The sequence below is a fragment of the Sebastes umbrosus genome, chromosome 7 (assembly GCF_015220745.1).
Source record: "Sebastes umbrosus isolate fSebUmb1 chromosome 7, fSebUmb1.pri, whole genome shotgun sequence".
Classification (NCBI taxonomy): domain Eukaryota; kingdom Metazoa; phylum Chordata; class Actinopteri; order Perciformes; family Sebastidae; genus Sebastes; species Sebastes umbrosus.
Window position 1 is genome coordinate 32,013,184 of NC_051275.1, and position 19,949 is coordinate 32,033,132.

At 38.7% G+C, this 19,949-nt stretch overlaps 2 protein-coding genes across 4 annotated transcripts; both read right to left on the reverse strand.

The window, feature by feature from the left end:
* Positions 1-2,679: 2,679 nt before the first annotated feature.
* sertad3 (SERTA domain containing 3) lies at positions 2,680-9,841 on the reverse strand. Of its 3 annotated transcripts, XM_037775430.1 has the most exons (3): positions 7,637-7,905; positions 5,516-5,892; positions 2,680-5,404 (listed from the first exon to the last, which is right to left on the reverse strand). In XM_037775430.1, the coding sequence occupies exons 2-3, from the start codon at positions 5,883-5,885 to the stop codon at positions 4,851-4,853; spliced, it is 924 nt and encodes a 307-aa protein (XP_037631358.1). In that variant the 5' UTR covers positions 5,886-5,892; positions 7,637-7,905; the 3' UTR covers positions 2,680-4,850. The 3 variants fall into 3 exon arrangements, with proteins under 3 accessions (XP_037631358.1, XP_037631357.1, XP_037631356.1); XM_037775429.1 differs by lacking the exon at positions 7,637-7,905 and adding an exon at positions 9,669-9,841 and having other exon boundaries at positions 2,680-5,892; XM_037775428.1 differs by having other exon boundaries at positions 2,680-5,892; positions 7,637-7,904.
* Positions 9,842-12,130: 2,289 nt separating this feature from the next.
* Positions 12,131-19,678, reverse strand: blvrb (biliverdin reductase B). Its single transcript, XM_037774215.1, has 5 exons — positions 19,457-19,678; positions 14,536-14,697; positions 13,692-13,781; positions 13,394-13,525; positions 12,131-12,694 (listed from the first exon to the last, which is right to left on the reverse strand). The coding sequence occupies exons 1-5, from the start codon at positions 19,539-19,541 to the stop codon at positions 12,540-12,542; spliced, it is 624 nt and encodes a 207-aa protein (XP_037630143.1). The 5' UTR covers positions 19,542-19,678; the 3' UTR covers positions 12,131-12,539.
* Positions 19,679-19,949: the final 271 nt, after the last annotated feature.

The following is a 19,949-nucleotide window of genomic DNA, read 5'->3' on the forward strand; positions in this document are numbered from 1 at the left end:
TTGAGATGAGTTTTTTAAGATTCAGCCAGAACTAACAGTTTGAATGGTTACTACACCGCTACTCCGCACATAAAGAACTATCCTGACTTGACTACAGCTAAAAGATGTGATAACGGATGTTCCTGTTCCTCCTCAACGCTGGTAGAACCGGTGTGTTCACCGTACCGGCTCAGGATGGCACACGAAGGGCTCGGAGAAGAACTTTTTGACACATGGTTGGTTGGTTGCAACCTTGCATGCATTTTTGTCACATTGCTATACAGTATGTGTCACAGGTTTGGGTTGCTGGTTCAGGACTAACAAATAGAGAGCCAAAGAGTCTCACCCCTTCCGGTGGACCATCATGGGACCTTATTTCAGAAAGGAATATGAATGGTAGTCAATGGAGAGACGCAAATATTTATCACACATATGATGTTTGTCAATTTAAAAGATGATTTTGCACGTCAAGAAAGTCTCAGTTTGTCGTAGTATCATTTAGTTTTGTGTGAAGCCGCTCAGTGAACTACATCGGTCGTCTCAGACAAAATACGTCACCGACACTAGCTAGCTAACGTAGCTATGACCAGGCCCATAGGAAACATTATCTTTTCTGATGTGTTTTATCCAGTGACTCCTGGTCTTTTTATCAGCCGGGAAGAGAGAAAGGTGTGAGTTCATCCCAGTAGGAAACACACAGACATCGTAGCTTCAGAGAGAGAGACGTCACTTACATGACTTTTGGGCGTGTCGTCTTTCTAATGCGTATTTTCACAGTCTGATACTTCAACAGTTTTACAACAAACTGAGACTTTCTTGACTTGCAAAATTATCTTTTTAAATTGACAAACATCATCTGTGTGATTCGTGGCGCAATTCAAACGGGATCAAAAAAATATTTGTCTCTCTCTGTTGACTACCATTCATATTTTTCCGAAATAAGATCCCATAGTGGTCCACTAGAAGGGGAAGGACATCAGCTCTCTATATGGTATGTAATTGTACTGAAACATCTTGTAGATGCACTTGCCATTTCAACTTTACGAAACTCTTTTACACCTTTGACTACATTCATTTTTATATGGGTGCATTGTTCAACTCCTTCTCTGTATATTTCCCGTATGCACATCATGGCCAAAACACCTCCAGACCGTCCAGTCATATCTAGAGCCAGGATGTGCCTTTACTCACTTTTGCACCACTTGAATGCATCTTCATAAGCATGAATGGTCACAACTGCAGTGAAATCTGTTAAAACTATAGACCACTTCCTCATATAAAGGTCAAATGTGGACCTACGCTGAGTATATAAAACACCGGGGATATTAACTGGAATGTGTTTAATCAGATTTCCTGTGTAAAAGTAGTGCCTTTCCTGTGTCTTAGTCAGCTGTGATGAGTACAGGAAGCACAGATGAGCACTGTGTTTGCCTCAGGACGTGGGCCGTCCTCCTTTATGGTGCTGCCCCCTGGTGTCTGCACGGATGTAGCGCAGCATGTTACTACGCCTCCAGAAGAGTCCGAAATAGGGTCAAAGGGTTGGAACAGAGGGATCGAGGAAAAGAAAAAATGACCGTAAATAAAAAGTGTTTCGCTGTGGTGATTGATGAAGTAATTAATGTCAATGGAAAACCAAACGTTACTCGTCAAACACGACATGTTCTGTGTGATTTAGAGATCATGAACACTTGAAATGCACTTTAATGTTCACATCAGTTCTTTTTCCTTTACGGTGGAAGTTGTAGTTGAATGAGTTAGTCTTAGTGAGTTAGTATGAGTAGGCTAATTATATCCCGATACTGTAAAATAAGTTGTCTCTGTCCATGTCGGTGTGTATGTTGTACTGTAGTAATATATTAATATGTATTCACATTGGACAACCATAAATTAAAAAGAACCTTTCTCTGTATTATTATTATTATGTTGTCATGTTTGTTCTCTTATACATCTCGATTAATCAAGAAAATAATCGACAATGAAAATAATCATTAGTTGCAGCCTTACCCCCTCATCTTCAGAATTTTAAGCTGTCAATACGAAACACCCAGCAAGTAAAGGTTCCTTGTTTTGCTCGATGGTATGTGAGCACAAATTGTGTTATGAGGTGGATATCTGTCTCAAATCAAGTGTCTGAGAGCATTAAAGTCTTTCAGAGTGACACAAAAACAATGAGACTAAGCGATTGCTTTCTTATTTATAGTGTGGAGTGACCGTGGGCGAAGCTGCCTCCAAGAGTCCACGTGTTACCCGTCTTATCTGTCTATTGGGAATCTGACTGCAATGAAAACTAGATGTCAGTTTATTTCGATAACTTTCTGACATGCTGGATGGTCTTTGTGGCTCAATTCCACGTATTATTTGTAAGTTTCTGGTGTGATCGTGACAAAATGTAAACTGAACGTGTAGTCTTTCACAAGGTAGCAGGTCAGCTTGAAACTGAACCATCTCTGGTTGGAGACTTTCAGTCTGCTACAACATGTAATGCACTTTCTCTTTCATGATTTTCTAAATACACTACTGCAGCTTTTCTTCAGGGTCATAAATGAAAATACAGCATCAGATGATGGGAGTTAAAACCACAAAGAAATGCCATTTATGTGCAGTTTTCATAATCCATTTCCCAAACTGTTAAATAGCTGCCGTAAAATGTACTTTATGCATTATAATGAATAAATCATGTTGAACAATGAAAATACAGCATGATTTCATTTTAACATTTTATTAAAAAAACGTCAGTATAGTTAAACAGATATTTGCCTTCTTTTAAAAACAAAGGTGTAAATACATAGTGTCCGGGCATTCTGCCCTCAAATGTAACCGTTAAAATATTTAAGAGAAAATAAAAGTAAATAAAATAACTGCCATGACGGTACATTAATACACCATCAGAAAAATTGTCAAAAATGGTTATGACATTTAATTACTCATCTTGTTAACAAAGTATGCCATTTATAAATAGTTTGAGACTGCAGACCTTTGCATAGAAAACAACTCTGATCCATAAACAGGATGAAAGTACAAAAACCTGACAAACAGGCATTATGTGCTTCCTCAAACAATTCATCTCAGTGTTTCCCCGTCACACAGTTCAGCAGTGTTGGTTTAAATACTGGACCAACATATATATATATAGCCAGTTAAGTTACAGTTAAACAATATACATTAACAGAACATGTAATAGGACTCCACTTTATGGGCTCAAAAGGAATCATTCGGCCAATTTACCTGTAATGTTACCACTGCTTAATAAATACAGAGTAAAACACAAACCAGAGAAATGCATATTATTAACAAAAGTGCAATAATTCAGATGTAAACCAGACAAAACATGTGAACCCCACTAAAACGAGCAGAACTTGACCTACTGATGAGTGTTCACAGGGGGGAAGTCAGCACCATCTGGACTCCATCAGCCAATGTGGCTCACAGCGTGATGCTCAACACCCACCAGGACCGATCAATAACACGACATCTGTACAACAGAAGCTGTTGCGCAGTGGTTGTGACTTTAGCTAATGTGACACCTACAGTGGATCCGTACTGTCACATTAAAACCCAAGAGGATGTGTTGTATAGAATCACAGTACTGTAAAGGCTCTTTGAATAAAAGCATCTATTAAGAAGACATTAAATACTCTTTCTGAGCTGGAGCGTGCATTGATGCCACGTGTTTCCTGAGCTACAGCTGCACTCAGAGAGGAAGCATTTCAGACTAAGCACATTTTAGTTTCACTCTTTTCAGCCTTCAGATGAGACACGGCTTTACAGTCAGCTGAGAAGCATTAGGAGTTATGCCTTTTGAGGATACATAGGATACGTTAATATGACATGTAATCATACTGTACCTCCAACTAGTTGTTACTGAAATAACTGATGGATACAAAGAAGAATCACCCAGTTAACCTTCAACAGTTATACACAATTCAAATGTCTTTTCTTTCTGAACCGAACAACTGGCTCTTATGGATTTCTTCTGAATTAATAAGCACATTTTTCTGGGTGCTCCTACCGACCTGATCTCTTAGCACCTGATATCACGCCCCAGTAATAACTCGTTGATAAATATGAGGTCAAAGGATTTCTTCACAGAAGTTTGAAAAATCAGAAAACAGAAGTTTGACCCATAATATTAGTGTTTCAATCATTCTCCTTCAAACACCTGTCGAATCACATTCTCTCAGAACTCACATTTACATGTTACACTTTAAGTGATTTATCCCACTTGTAGCCCAACGTTCAGTCCGCTGCATGAATCAACACCAGTACATGACGCGCTGCTGCTTTTTTCTTTACTCCAGATAAACTGGGATGTTCAACGTGAACGCAGGAAAGCTTGAAGCTGTGATGCATCTGACACATTTTTTCTCCTTTGCGGAATAAATCCTGTTTTCTAATCAGATACCTCCCTTCTCTCGTTCCAATTAGCTGAGTCACACTGGAAACTGTAGTAAAATGCTTTTCAACAGTTCATTATGCACTGACTCATGGCTTAGCCATTAAACAGCCTCATTTGCTTTAATACGCAGTTTTACTGTGACTTCACCTCCATTTTTGCCGGAGAAACGCAAACCTTTTATGTTGCACAAAAAGCTGCCAGATGCATCGCAGCTACTCCTCATGCTAGCCCACCCATGGAGCACTTCCTGTCTTAGACATCAACCATTTATACATTTCTAGAGCGTTCTTACTACTTTCTTAAGCCCATAATACACAATTTCCTCATCAATATATAAAAAAAAAAAACAGCATTCGATGCGTTTGAAAGTCCTGCCCTTGGGAATTCAGTTTTTGTCCACTAACGTCATGAATGATGTTCAGGTTACTTCCTGTTGAAATGGATTTCTTACAGTATAATGATGACAATGAGGCAATCAGGACTCCACCAGGATCTCCATCAGATGATCCAGGTCAATTCCTTCTCTCACATGATTCTGACTAGAGAAGGGTGGCGAAGAAAGAGAAGGTGAAGAAGAAGATGAGGAAGACAATGGGCTGAACGAGGAGAACGAAGGCAGGCACTTCAGATTCTGGTTGAGAGAGAGGGAGAAAGGGTGTGAGGGGGAGGAGGAGGAGAAAGGCGGCAGATACCGTAACAGGTCATCCCCAGCCTGATATCCACCTCCACTGCCTATGAACCCAAGCACTCCCATGTCCCGCTCCAGCAGGGACGTGTCTATATCCTGGAACAGATCCTCCACAGTGAGCTCAGTGAGGTAGCTGGACTTCATCACCTCCAAGCTGCTCTCCCGCAACCTCCACTCTTCCTGCAGCTCCCCATAACTTCTAACTCCGTGTTTCACCCACGCCACACCTCCATCAGAGGGCCCCGACAGGTTCTCCAAGGACCTGAGAGGTGTCCGCGGAGCTGCCTGTGGGCTCCCATCAATGGTAGTGTCCAGTGCAGTGAGAATGGAGGAGATGGCAGCTGAAAGGGAGAAATCAGACTCAGTGGACATCAATCCCCAGTCCTCATCTTCGTCTCTAACAGACAGAGGGACAATTGATGCATCTAAGTGACAGTTTGCAGGAGACCTACTCGTGGCACAATTTGACAAGTAATTTAAAGAGACCAGAGGACAGCTGACGAGAGCTGAGTGGCTGTTAGAAAACATCACCGCAGAGTCATGCTTTTCTTCCTGGAGTGCAGATGAAGAGCTACAAGGTGGTTGTGACACCTCCATGTCTACAGAGGGCGCCCCACAAGCCTCCTGGCTGACCTGCCGCAGTGTGTTGGCTATCAGAACGGAGCGCCGCAGGCTGGGTTCAGGTAGCTCCTGGCTATGCTGATACTTGTTCAGGGAAACTGAGAACACAAACTGGCGCTGGCTCTCCCAGTTGGGGCTGCTCTGGTCTGAAACCTCCACGTCCTCTGGTGGATGTTTACGCTTCTGTCCTTTCACGATCATCTTTAAACTGCAGAGAAAGGAATAAACCGTTAAGTTGACTTGTATTGCTGCTAAAAATCATCTATAGTTAACATTTTGTAGATGATCAGTTCCTCTGTATCCTTAGTAAAGGAATGATGGATTTTTTAAAAATTAAAATACTCTAGAAGAAAAATTTAATAATATCAAAATGCTGATGAGAGCAACACATACATTTAATAAAGTCTGTACTGAATCATAAAATAATCAAGCAGTCGCTCAACAGTAAATTAATCCATGACAATTTAATCTAGTACAAATAAACATTAAGGCTTTTCAATGATAAGGAGGATTTGCTTGCTTTTCTCTGTTTTTAATCATGTTAATCAAGTTGTTTTTTGGGGGAGACTGTTCATAGGGCTGCAACTAACAATCATTTCCACTGTCAATTAATCTGTTGATTATTTTCTTGATTAATCGATTAGTTGTTTGGTCTATAAAATGTCAGAAAATGGTGAAAAATGTCAATCAGTGTTTCCCAAAACTCCCAAGATGACGTCCTCAAATGTCTTGTTTTGTCCACAACTCAAAGATATTCAGTTTACTGTCATAGAGGAGTAAAGAAACCAGAAAATATTCACATTTACGAGGCTGCAATCAGAGAGTTTACTTTTTTTTTCTTAAGAAATTACTTAAACCGGTTAATCGATTATCAAAATAGTTGGCAAATAATGTAATAGTTGACAACTAATAGATTAATCTATAATGTTCTAATATTATGGTCTCTAAAAAAGTAAAATAAAAGTAAATAAAAATAATTGAAAGTTGCAGCCATAGACTGAGACAGTAACTTACATAGTGAGGGAAGCAGTAAACATGATTTGTGGTAATAATACGTCAACGACACATGTTTTAAATGAATAATAATATACAATCCTCAGTGTGTTTTAAAGATTTACTGCCTTTTAGGTTTATTCAAATTTGGCAGAATGATTGGCAAATAATTATATGTAGTTAATGGATAGTTTAGTTTGGATTCCTGTTGAAAACACGAGTATGATACCTTCAAATTAAGGGTTTGAGTATTTTTTAAGGGAAAAAAAAGGTCTAAATTCTCTGATTCCAGCTTCTTAAATATGAATATGTTCTGGTTTCTTTATTTCAACAGTCAAAGGATCAAAGGATTGTATATTATTATTCATTTAAAACATGTGTTGTTGATGTATTATTACCTTTTAACATGTTTACCGCTTCCCTCATTATGCAAGTTACTGTCTCAGTGTGTATTGTTGGTTTTGTGTTTAAAAGCATAATAAAAATATTGTTGAAAAAAAAAAAAAGAACATTATAGATTAATCTATTAGTCATCAACTATTACATTAATTGCCAACTATTTTGATAATCGATTAACCGGTTTGAGTAATTTTTTAAAGGAAAAAAAAGTTCTCTGATTCCAGCTTCTTAAATGTGAATATTTTCTGGTTGCTTTACTTCAACAGTAATCAAAACTGTATGGTACCTTCAAATGAAATAACATTAAACATGATGCTGTCGAGGTTTTTCTATAAACACCATAAGTTATAAGTTGAATGTGTGTTGGGGGTTGTAACAGTTAGCTTCATCATATAGGAGGGAAACTGAAAACCTCGACAGAGAACATTGAATAACATGAAACATAAGACTTGAATTATCTTGATTAACAAAAAGGAAAAGAGTAACGTCGTTAAACCACTTATTAAGTTAGTTGTTAAACTTTAAACACAGTTAGAAAGTGAATGTTGAAGCTAACAGACCTGTTGAATCACTTCCGGCTCTCCTCGGTTAAAGTACCGTTACTGTTGGTTAATATGTCGTTATCTTGACTCCTCTTCGACACGAATAGACTATTTACTGTTTTACTAAACTCATTTGGAAATAACTCGGCGATTAAAACCAATTAAAAACTTTCTGTTTCAGCCTCTAAAAGACTAAACCGACTTCTCTAACAACCGGCTGACTCTCTTCTCTTCTCCCGCCGTGATTTGAGTTTCACTCCAAAAGGTCTACAGTTGGGGGTAGTGATGTGTCGTCATGAACGAGCCGGTTCATTGAGCCGGCTCTTTTAAGGGAAAGATAAGAACCGGCTCCCGTCCGAGAACCGTTTTTTTCGTTTCTTTTTTCTTTTCTTTATTAATTCAAGGCAGAATGATAGGACGATCTTACTTGAGTAGTGCATGAATTTCAACGGGGTAGGATCGTCTCAAAACGAATACTCTGCGGCGCACTGACCGAAAATGACAATCGCAACATTTCACCGCGGCTCGCTACCCGCCAAAATATTTTGTTCTTCTTTGGGGTTTTATGGCAGCTGGCATCCTTTGTGTTGCACTGCTACCTCCTTCAGGTTTTACCCGTCCACTACCCGCCAAAATATCTGCCTGCTTTGTTGAAGAAAAAAATGAAAGCAGAGTGGAAATTACGTTTCCAACGTCGTCGCCTACGCCTACAATGTGTCCGCCTGTTTGCTGAAAATGCACCGTTATGTTTACGTATTGTTTTATTCTGTTATCTACATATGTTTGAATAGTGGTCGTGGTCAAGATGGCGCAGTTGAGTGTGAGAAGTGTCCAGCGTTCCACACTCAACGATTTGATCGTTTTGAGTACAACATCTGGGTACTTTCAGTGCACTGCATTTTGCCGTACTTCCTTGTGTGAACGCACTTATGCACTCAAAATAGTAAATGTAAGTACGGAAGTATGCGGATTGGAACACACTCAAGGATCATACCATCAAGCAGGGAGGGCGGGGGTGCGCGGCGCGCTGACAGTCTACAGGTACAGAGCAGGAGGGAGAGGAGGAGAGAAAGAGCGAAAGAGAGAAAGAGAGAGCGGAGTGCAGAACGCGAATAGCAGACAAGATGAGTGACAGTCGGAAACGAAGCAGCATGTAAAATTATGGTATTCTAGAAATTATAAGGTTTAGTATAATTAAATTAAATAATTTAAGTGATATATGTGCACACATACTAATCATAGGTCAAAACAGCTAAAGCTAAATTTGGCTAAATTATAAAAGACAGAAGTGGTAAAAACGAAGAGCCGTTTGGGAGCCGAAAGAGCCGGCTCGTCTTCTTGGTGAGCTGAGCCAAATGATCTGGCTCACTAAAAAGAGCCGGATTACCCATCACTAGTTGGGGGGCTGGATGTATCGCAAGGCATTATGGGGAGTGAAGCATTGTGGGTAGTGGAGTTTATATACGTTACATTCACAATCACAATGATTTGATGTTACAAAACACTTCAAACTATATATAAGACAATATAATGATAACATCAAGATTCATATTATATATAGACCCACCCTGATTCATTTTATTTTTATTTTTTTATTAATTTCCGCCCAGACCGGATTGTCAAGCTTGTTATTGTGTAATTTGCATAGCACTAATTCCTAAATGATTACATCATAGATAGAAGGAGGGATTCCCATCTGCATATTGTTTTTAATGCAAAGTTCGATAATGTGTGCGTAAAACAAAAATAATTACAATTCTAATCAGTCAGCATGTCTTATTTCATGTTTAAGTTAAAGTTACTGTAAGAGAAAAAAATAGGAGTGGATGTTAAATTACTGAACCAACTAACTAAATCAAAGCAATCAGAGAGAATTTAAAATGCATACATTTCACTAATAATTTCTATAAACATATAGCAAAAACAAATTAATAGTCTGAATCCTGCACATGTACACGTCCACAGGAAAAGTCTTTTTTTTTACTATAATAAAAGTTTCAGTTTTCCAAATCAGTCTTATTTCAGCAGAGACACTGTGTTATTTATTTACCTGAGAGTCTTCAGCAGTCTTCAGGGAGGAAAAACGCTCAATAGACACAACTTCTACTGAAGTAAACTACCAACATGTCAAAGTTTCGATTTAAATTCCACCTCTCGACTTTCACCTCATGAAGAAGAAGAACCAGCGAGTCAACTTTGAAAAACAGCTTTGGCTCCTCCTCGGTTGTGTATTGGACGACAGGGGAAAACATGACGTAATAACACACAACTTCCTGTATTCTGTCAAAGTAAAAGTCCAAAGTAGCAAACATCTGTCCTTCCTTTTTTTAAATAGGCCCTTTAATGTAATGTAATATAATAAAATATAATATAATATAATATAACATAATAGAATAGAATAGAATAGAACATAATATAACATAATATAACATAATATAATATAATATAATATAATATAATATAATATAATATAATATAATATGGCGTAACAACATAACATAACATAACATAATATAATATAATATAATATAACATAATATAATTAAATATAATAAGGAGTGTTTTGTGTTATAATCTGTAATGATAAATATATTTACATATTTCACATTGATTCAATCGAGAATCTTGATGCAGTTTTTTGTCTGCTCACTTAAATACTTAAAGATACTAGCACCCACCCAGTCCAGATATGTTTTAAGATATAGAGAAATACTTACATTGCACCTCATACCATATGTAATATCCCATGCTATAAGCTACTATAGCTATATCATACTATATTATTGATACATCATACACTATATTATATTTCTATTATGTTAATACAGACAACACTATTATTACTTAATAATATCATATATTATTCTGATGTATGCTGTTTAGATAGACTTGCTGACTCTTCAATTGTTCTTATATATTTTCTATTTTTACCTCTATTCTTATTCTAGTCGTATATATCTGTTATTAATATTTATTTATTTGTTTGTACTTCTTTATTCAAGTACCTGTGTCTGTCTTTGTGCTGCTGCAACACCTGAATTTCCCCTCTGGGGATAATAAAAGGCTTATGTTATCTTATCTTATCTTATCTTGTGTTTTTTTTTTCCCACAAAAAGTTAAATCGCCTCATTAAATTACATTTACTTCTCTCTCATTAAAAAATCCAGAATCTATGAATATGCAAATTTCAATTTAAAAGTTTAAGTATTGGACACAACATGTCTCCTTCTTCACTGTAAAATCTATTTGTGCTTCAACTTTCCACATCATACTGGTGTAAATTGCATCTTGGACCACGACTGGCTTCCAAACTATAGTTGTCATAAATCCTGCTGGTGCGTGCACGTGTTAAACTCACAGATATACTTTACTCCTTGAATGTGAAAACAGCCCTCTGGTGTCAAACTCTGCACAGTGAAGCTAAACAATCTAAGTGAAGTAACAATAAACAAAACACATTTTTGAATGGTGGAGGACTTTAATTAAGTTATTTTGAAAAGACTACATCAAGGGAATATATTAGCTTTTTAAAATGAGGGTTTTATTTTGAAAGAAAATATGACAGGTTTTATCATGCTGCCTGCCCTCAGGCCACTGGACACATATTTGTGTAAGCGGGAGTTGCACAACAGCTCTGACACATCATGTAACAAATGTCACTCATCTGACTCTCTGAGGTCTATTGAATGCAGGACTTTTGCTAGTAACAGAGTATTAATGCACTGTGGTATTAGTACTTTTACTTTTTTACACTGAAATGCTTCCTGCCAGGACGCCACCTTGGCCCTTTCACAGTGATCTACCTGTGTAAGAGCTACTTCTTACCTGTAGTTTAAAGGTCCCATATCATGCTCATTTTCAGGTTCATACTTGTATTTTGTGTTTCTACTAGAACATGTTTACATGCTGTAATGTTCAAAAAACACATTATCTCCTCATACTGTCTGCCTGAATATACCTGTATTCACCCTCTTTACTGAAACACTCCGTTTTAGTGCATTTCAACGGAATTGCGTTGCTAGGCAACAGTTTGCGTCCATGTTTACCTCCTGTCAGCTGATGTTATTGACATACACTGCAACAGGAAATAAACTGGGACACATTTAGAATGTTTGTTTATGTTTAAAACCATGTAATGATCTATAATTGTATATTTGTGACATCACAAATGGACAGAAATCATAACGGCTTGTTTCAAACGCACAGTTTCTGAATACGGGCTGTGTGTATTTCTCCGTATATTGAGCATTTTGATAGTTTTACGGCACTTAAACCTGCTTTATAATATAAAAGACATGAAAATCTCACTTTTTACAATTTGGGACCTTTAAGACACAACTAGTCTGACTTACTTTAACCAATATTAACAATAATCTGAGTATCTGATTATCAGAGTAGAGGTACTATAATGCAATTTATTATTATTGTTGTTGTTATTTTGTCACTCCAGCAACAGATAGCCTGCAGCTCTGCTCATTCACATGACATTTAAGTCTTTCAGCCCAACGTTTTGTACAATAAAGTCTTTTATTTCCAACAGCTATAAAAACAGGCCAACTGTACATTAGAGCACCAACAGAAGGCATCACATGATGACATGTTCAACGCTGGGAAACTAAACATTCAATATGTCAAGATTTTTAATGTGAAAAGACAGAAATGCAAACGGCTAAAAGAGTCAGTACAGGTTTGGCCCTTGTTTTAAAATGTACCCTCTGTGCAGCTAAAAAGAAATTACTATAAAAATATAACAAGCAGTAGCTGGGAAGCATTAGTAGTTTGAATCCACACAGACATTATTTCTTCATTTATCTCCAAGTCTCAGCATAAACAAGTATTTTCTCTTCAGTGCTTTTTGGTAGAAATTAAGAATCAGAAAGAGATTTAAACCCCTTCACTGTCCGGAGGGCATCAGCGGTGATTATTTATACTCTCCCCACACTCCGACAGTCTTGCTGTCCCACTCTGAGGTGGAAAGACACTTGACGAAGAAGTGTCCCAGGTCGTGTTTAGAGATGGCTCTTCCTTTAAGCATGTTCTCCGCCGCCAGGTAGCTCTCTGTAAGAGGAAGATCGCCTGGAGGGAGAAAGGAACAAAAATTTAAGGATGGGCGATATGGAGAAGATCAAATATCACAATACTTTTGATATTGTGACGATATTGTTTGGTTGAGTATTGGTGCTTTCACAAAATATTTACACAATGAGATTTTTGATAAATAATCATCAGTAATGTGGATAGAACAGTCTGGTAAGTTCAGACAATTACATCATGTTACTTTAATGCAGCCTTTAAAACCAGAAAAAAGACAACACATATGCCATTTTACGATATTACTATATCCAAAATCTAAGACAATATCGATATAATATCAATATATTGCGCAGCCCTACCAAAAACCTATATAAAATATAAGAAAACACATTAAAGCTCTCTCTATCTGCAGTTGCAGAGTCTACAATTATGCTGTGAAAAAAGGTTTGATGTCCTCACTGGCTGGTAATCAGTTTGATTTTGCCTTTTAATCTTATTCTTTAACTTTGCTTTGGAGCAAATTCATGCAAAGTAATGTCTAGAGACAGTCTCAAATGTTAATTTAATTATTAAAACTTCACGGTTTTAATGACAAAACTCGTGTGTAGATCATAAAAAGGTGCAACTTGCCATCCATTAATTCCGAATAAATGTAATCAGATTGTCTGACTGCAGAACTTTTATGCCAAATAGTTTTGAAAGTTTTCTTCCACTTTTGTTTGGAATAAATTTCCTACTGACCACCAATGTGAGGAGGCATGACGGCCACGTAGTCCAGCCCCGATGACTTCAGCACGGCGTACATCCGTTCATGGTCCTCGGTCACTTCAACCAGACGGGGCGGCACTTTGGAGCGATCCCACAGCAGAAAGGCTGAGAGGGATCAGGGTACAGATGTTATTACAAATACACTTCTCTTAAAATGCACTGCTCATATGAAGCCAACAGAGGCTCAAACAAGACTGAACGATATGTATTTCCAGGAACTTTTGACCACCTCATCCACTCTGTTATGATTGTTATAAACAGTGAGTTGTACCTGACATGCAGCCGACCACTTTGCTGATTCCACGAGCCTTCATGGCTTCAAGAATGTTCTTGGTGCCTTCAGACATTATGGTGGTCGCGCCTGATGAGCACAAATCAGATCGCAGATCAGATCACAGATCAGATCACAAATCAGATCACCGATTCATACTGAGGTGGAAAATAACTATATATTCAAAAGTTGAGTATAGTTTGTCACTTTTCCACTGGGTGACACTATATGGTACATTTGCTACACTGTATTTCAGAAAGATATGTGAAAACACATGAGGTGCGAATTTTGAATGCAGGACTTTTACTGTAAATGAAGCATTTTCTATTATAGTGTTGCTACTTTTTATAAATAAAGTCCACCTTTTTACATACAGTGTGTTTCAGATTGTGTCACATAGGGCTATATGTTGTAAAAGTCTTATGGCGACCTCTAGTGAATGTTTTACATTATTACACCATTAAAACCTACAATCCTCGTTGTGTAAGGTGAACATGGTCAGTTATGTAAGGCAGCGTGAACTTTAACAAAGCAAGAAAACTTTTACAATCAAGGAAAGAATGTACAGTGGTGTAAACATGTGAGAAAAGGTCAAAGCAACAACAGTAAAAGGAATGCTGCAACTTTAGGACAGCAAATTCAAAACCACGTAGACAAATCCAAAGCATGCATGAAAATCAAAGAATACAAGAATACAAAAAGCACGGCAACAGGAAGAGTGCAAATGAAGCAATAAAAAATGTAGGAAATGTTTAGGAATTTAACTTTTTCTTTGTCTATAAGATGCATTTTGTTTTCTTCTCTTATAACGTTTGCTTGGTTGTGTCAAACTGTGGAGACATACTGAGGTCGTTCCTGGTGCCCAGGATGATGATAACAGCGTCCTGGCCTTCCATGGTCTTCTTCACATCCTCTTTATTAAGCACGTCTCCCACCACCACTCTGGACGCCTTGTGGTCGGCAGGCAGCCTGGCAGGGTCACGCACCAGCACCGTCACGTTGTATCCTGACGGAGGAAACATGGAAATGAGACAAAAACTACAGTTGTATCTGTAATGATAATGTAGCCTGATGACATTTCAGGTAACATGCATCTGTTAACACTTAAGTTATATTTCCTGAATTCATGTGATTCCTCCTTTACATCCTGCAGGATCTCATGACAGTTTCATCAAGGTCATGAAAAAGTGGAAGGAGAAGTGAGCAAATGAGAATCACTTTATAACAACTAGAGCTGCAACGATTAGTCGACTAATCGATCAACAGAAAAATAATTTGCAACTATTCTGATAATCGATTAATCGTTAAAGTAATTTTTCATGTGAAAATGGCAGAAAATTCTGTTTTCTGCCTCTCAAATATGGAGATTTCCTGCTTTTTTTGTTTTATATTTGAGAAACTTGTATGGACATTTTTCACTATTCTCTTACATTTTATAGATCAAATGATTAATAATGATGATGAATTATTACTCTTGAAAATAATTGGCAGATTAATCGGTAATGAAAATAATTTTTAATTGCAGCCCTGATAGTGACTACTATCCGACAACTTCACCTGGCTGGCAACCCTCACACTGAAACTTGGCAACCCTTACACTGAAACTGTCACTTGTCATTGCACGTTGTAAACATAGCAAGGGTTGGTATTAAAATCCAACAGGACGACATGATTACAACTTCCTCAAACTGGAGTTAGAATGAAAGAGTGTTTTCCAGAAGCTGCTGTAATAACTTCACCAGCTACATGAAGATGATCCCACCCTCCCTGTACAGGCCAGATAGTGAACAGCTTCTACTATCAGCTCTGTGTCACAGCCTGCTGTGACTCAGCAAAATGCTGACCTGTAACGACTAACGTGACTCAACAGCTTTTTGCCTCAGGGTAAGGAGGAAGAAAGGAAATTAAAATGCTGATAAATCAAATGAATCATGTGACATAATGTGTTTTGTGTTAATGATTTGTGCGAGTGCATATCAGTCTGTCTAGTTTATGTTTTTGAAAATCTTTGGGGGAATCCCAACTAATAATGGAGCATATGGCAGCAGGGACTGACGGTTTAAGCCCAACTCTAAAAAATTGATTATTTTCATTGTCAATTAATCTGTTAATTATTTTCTTGATGAATTGATGAGGTGTTTGGTCTATAAAATGTTAGAAAATAGTGAAAAATGTCATTCAGTGTTTCCCAAAGCCCAAGATGACGTCCTCAAATGTCTTGTTTTGTCCACAACTCAAAGATATTCAGTTTACTGTCATAGAGGAGGAAAAAAAACAGAAAATATTCAGCTGGAATCAGAGAATTTTGACCTTTTTTTCTTATCGACTATCAATATAGTTGGCGATTAATTAAGTAGTTGACAACTAATCAATTGATCCAATGTGAATTTATCAAAAAAAATACTAAATTTAACACGAGATTGAGAAAAAAGTTCCACCTCTGAATTTTATTTATTTATTTATTCATTTATTTATTCATTTATTTGTTTATTTATTTATCTTCAAACGTGTAGATTAAGTAGTTTTAGTCAATAGTGTTGACCAAATACATTGATATGAATATGATATAATGTTTTACGAGTGTTTTCAAAAGACATTTACACAAAAGGAAAGTTTGAGAAAACAATAGTGCTGTGGATGTTATGACTTAACTAAAAAATGTGAACAACACTAAATGAAGCTGTAATACAATAAGCACAATCCCATCTATAGTCTCATATCACCTTATTGATATTATATTGATTATTATTGCTCAGCTCTAAATACATAGCAGAACATGACACTGTGAAGCCTAAACTTTTTTATTTAGTTATGAATCATTTATAATCAATCACGTGATGTAAAGCTATTATTAACCTGCAGACTCAGCTGATCAACTTATTGATTGATTATTTATTAGACCTCCACATGACAGAGGATTCCCATGAACTCACGTTTATCCTACCCTTTGCCCCGTGTGTACAGAGTAACAATATAATGAAAATATAACATGGACAATCCATATGTCAAAAATGGATGCATATATTGTGAACATAACATCATGTACTCCCTGCAGTATTCTCTGCCTCTTCTCCCTTTGTGTAAATAGTATGTTTTCCCCTTGAGAGGGTCATATGTTGTGCAGATTGATTGGCTACAAGTGAAATTTGTTTGCCTCTCCTAAATAAAAATAACTTGAGTGTTTGACTTCTGTGTTGTTGTCTGGGTCAATTCTCAATCCAGTGCCTTTTTGGTTTGAAAACATTTTCTTTATGGTGCAGCTGATGCGAGATCTTCAAACTTCAATATTTCCACGTGAATACAACAACATAAACATAAACAGACACTTATTTGTGTTGTAAATCAGATGGTCTGAAGTACACGGACAGTGTGGTCACAAGTTAATCTGGCTGCCTTCTGCGTCTCAGAGCGACTACTTAGCGGATGATATTTGAGATGAATATGACATTCACCTGTGACCACCCCAATGACATTCACCTGTGACCATCCCAATGACATTCACCTGTGACCATCCCAATGACATTCACCTGTGACCATCCCAATGACATTCACCTGTGACCATCCCAATGACATTCACCTGTGACCATCCCAATGACATTCACCTGTGACCACCCCAATGACATTCACCTGTGACCATCCCAATGACATTCACCTGTGACCATCCCAATGACATTCACCCGTGACCACCCCAATGACATTCACCTGTGACCACCCCAATGACATTCACCTGTGACCACCCCAATGACATTCACCTGTGACCATCCCAATGACATTCACCTGTGACCATCCCAATGACATTCACCTGTGACCACCCCAATGACATTCACCTGTGACCACCCCAATGACATTCACCTGTGACCATCCCAATGACATTCACCTGTGACCATCCCAATGACATTCACCTGTGACCACCCCAATGACATTCACCTGTGACCATCCCAATGACATTCACCTGTGACCATCCCAATGACATTCACCTGTGACCATCCCAATGACATTCACCTGTGACCATCCCAATGACATTCACCTGTGACCATCCCAATGACATTCACCTGTGACCACCCCAATGACATTCACCTGTGACCATCCCAATGACATTCACCTGTGACCATCCCAATGACATTCACCTGTGACCACCCCAATGACATTCACCTGTGACCATCCCAATGACATTCACCTGTGACCATCCCAATGACATTCACCTGTGACCATCCCAATGACATTCACCTGTGACCACCCCAATGACATTCACCTGTGACCACCCCAATGACATTCACCTGTGACCATCCCAATGACATTCACCTGTGACCATCCCAATGACATTCACCTGTGACCACCCCAATGACATTCACCTGTGACCATCCCAATGACATTCACCTGTGACCACCCCAATGACATTCACCTGTGACCATCCCAATGACATTCACCTGTGACCATCCCAATGACATTCACCTGTGACCACCCCAAGGACATTCACCTGTGACCATCCCAATGACATTCACCTGTGACCATCCCAATGACATTCACCTGTGACCATCCCAATGACATTCACCTGTGACCACCCCAATGACATTCACCTGTGACCACCCCAATGACATTCACCTGTGACCATCCCAATGACATTCACCTGTGACCATCCCAATGACATTCACCTGTGACCACCCCAATGACATTCACCTGTGACCATCCCAATGACATTCACCTGTGACCATCCCAATGACATTCACCTGTGACCACCCCAATGACATTCACCTGTGACCATCCCAATGACATTCACCTGTGACCATCCCAATGACATTCACCTGTGACCATCCCAATGACATTCACCTGTGACCACCCCAATGACATTCACCTGTGACCACCCCAATGACATTCACCTGTGACCATCCCAATGACATTCACCTGTGACCATCCCAATGACATTCACCTGTGACCACCCCAATGACATTCACCTGTGACCATCCCAATGACATTCACCTGTGACCACCCCAATGACATTCACCTGTGACCATCCCAATGACATTCACCTGTGACCATCCCAATGACATTCACCTGTGACCACCCCAATGACATTCACCTGTGACCATCCCAATGACATTCACCTGTGACCATCCCAATGACATTCACCTGTGACCATCCCAATGACATTCACCTGTGACCACCCCAATGACATTCACCTGTGACCACCCCAATGACATTCACCTGTGACCATCCCAATGACATTCACCTGTGACCATCCCAATGACATTCACCTGTGACCATCCCAATGACATTCACCTGTGACCACCCCAATGACATTCACCTGTGACCATCCCAGTGCTGGTGGCGCATTGGAGGAAACCTCCGTCTGTCTCACAAGCTGTGATTTTTGGTATGAGTTCAAATCCCGTAAAACCTGACATTTTGATTCATTTTTGTTTTCTTAAAGGGATGAAGAGTTCTTCTATGTACTATACTAAATCAGGATGATGGCAACAGGATGACGGCATCAACTGGTGCCAAATTTATAAACAATTCAATGCTGTGGTTGGCCACATGGGGCAAAAATACCAATTACTATCAACATAATGTTTCTCTTATAATAAGGAATTCAACTACTCCTTTCTTAATATTTGGCTCCTACAGACTCATCCGGCTGAAAGTCGCCACTTAACAGGGTCGCCTGATAAACCGTAACACCCCCTACACTTTGACCAGCATGAAGGCACCGATACATGCATGCATATATATTCTGTTCTATTCTATGTCTGTTGTATCCTGCTCACCTGCAGCCACAGCCAGCGGTAGAGTCGCCAGCCCGGTCATTCCGGTGGATCCAAATATCGCCACGTTTTTGATTGAGTCTGACATTATTCGTAATAAGCGAGTTGCACGACACAGTGACAGCTTGTCGGTTCAGGGTTCAAACTAAACTGTGTCCGATGCAAAAGATGCTTTCACTTAAAAGTCACATAATGTCATGTGTAGAAAGAAACGCCTCTTATGTGACAGTCAGGAAGAGAAGCGCTTCTGCAGCTCAGCCTGCTCCTCCCACAGGAGAGTTAAAGGAGCCCTGCTGCTGCTGCTGCTACTATTATACTATTATACCATTATAATACTACTACTACTGATCAACTCTTTGCATCATATCACTTCCCAGCAGTGGTGGAAGAAGTACTCAGATCTTTTAAAAGTAAAGCTCTACCACAATTTTAAATACTCTCTTACAAGTAAAAGTCCTGCATTCAAAATCTTATTGGCATCAAAATATAGCCTACT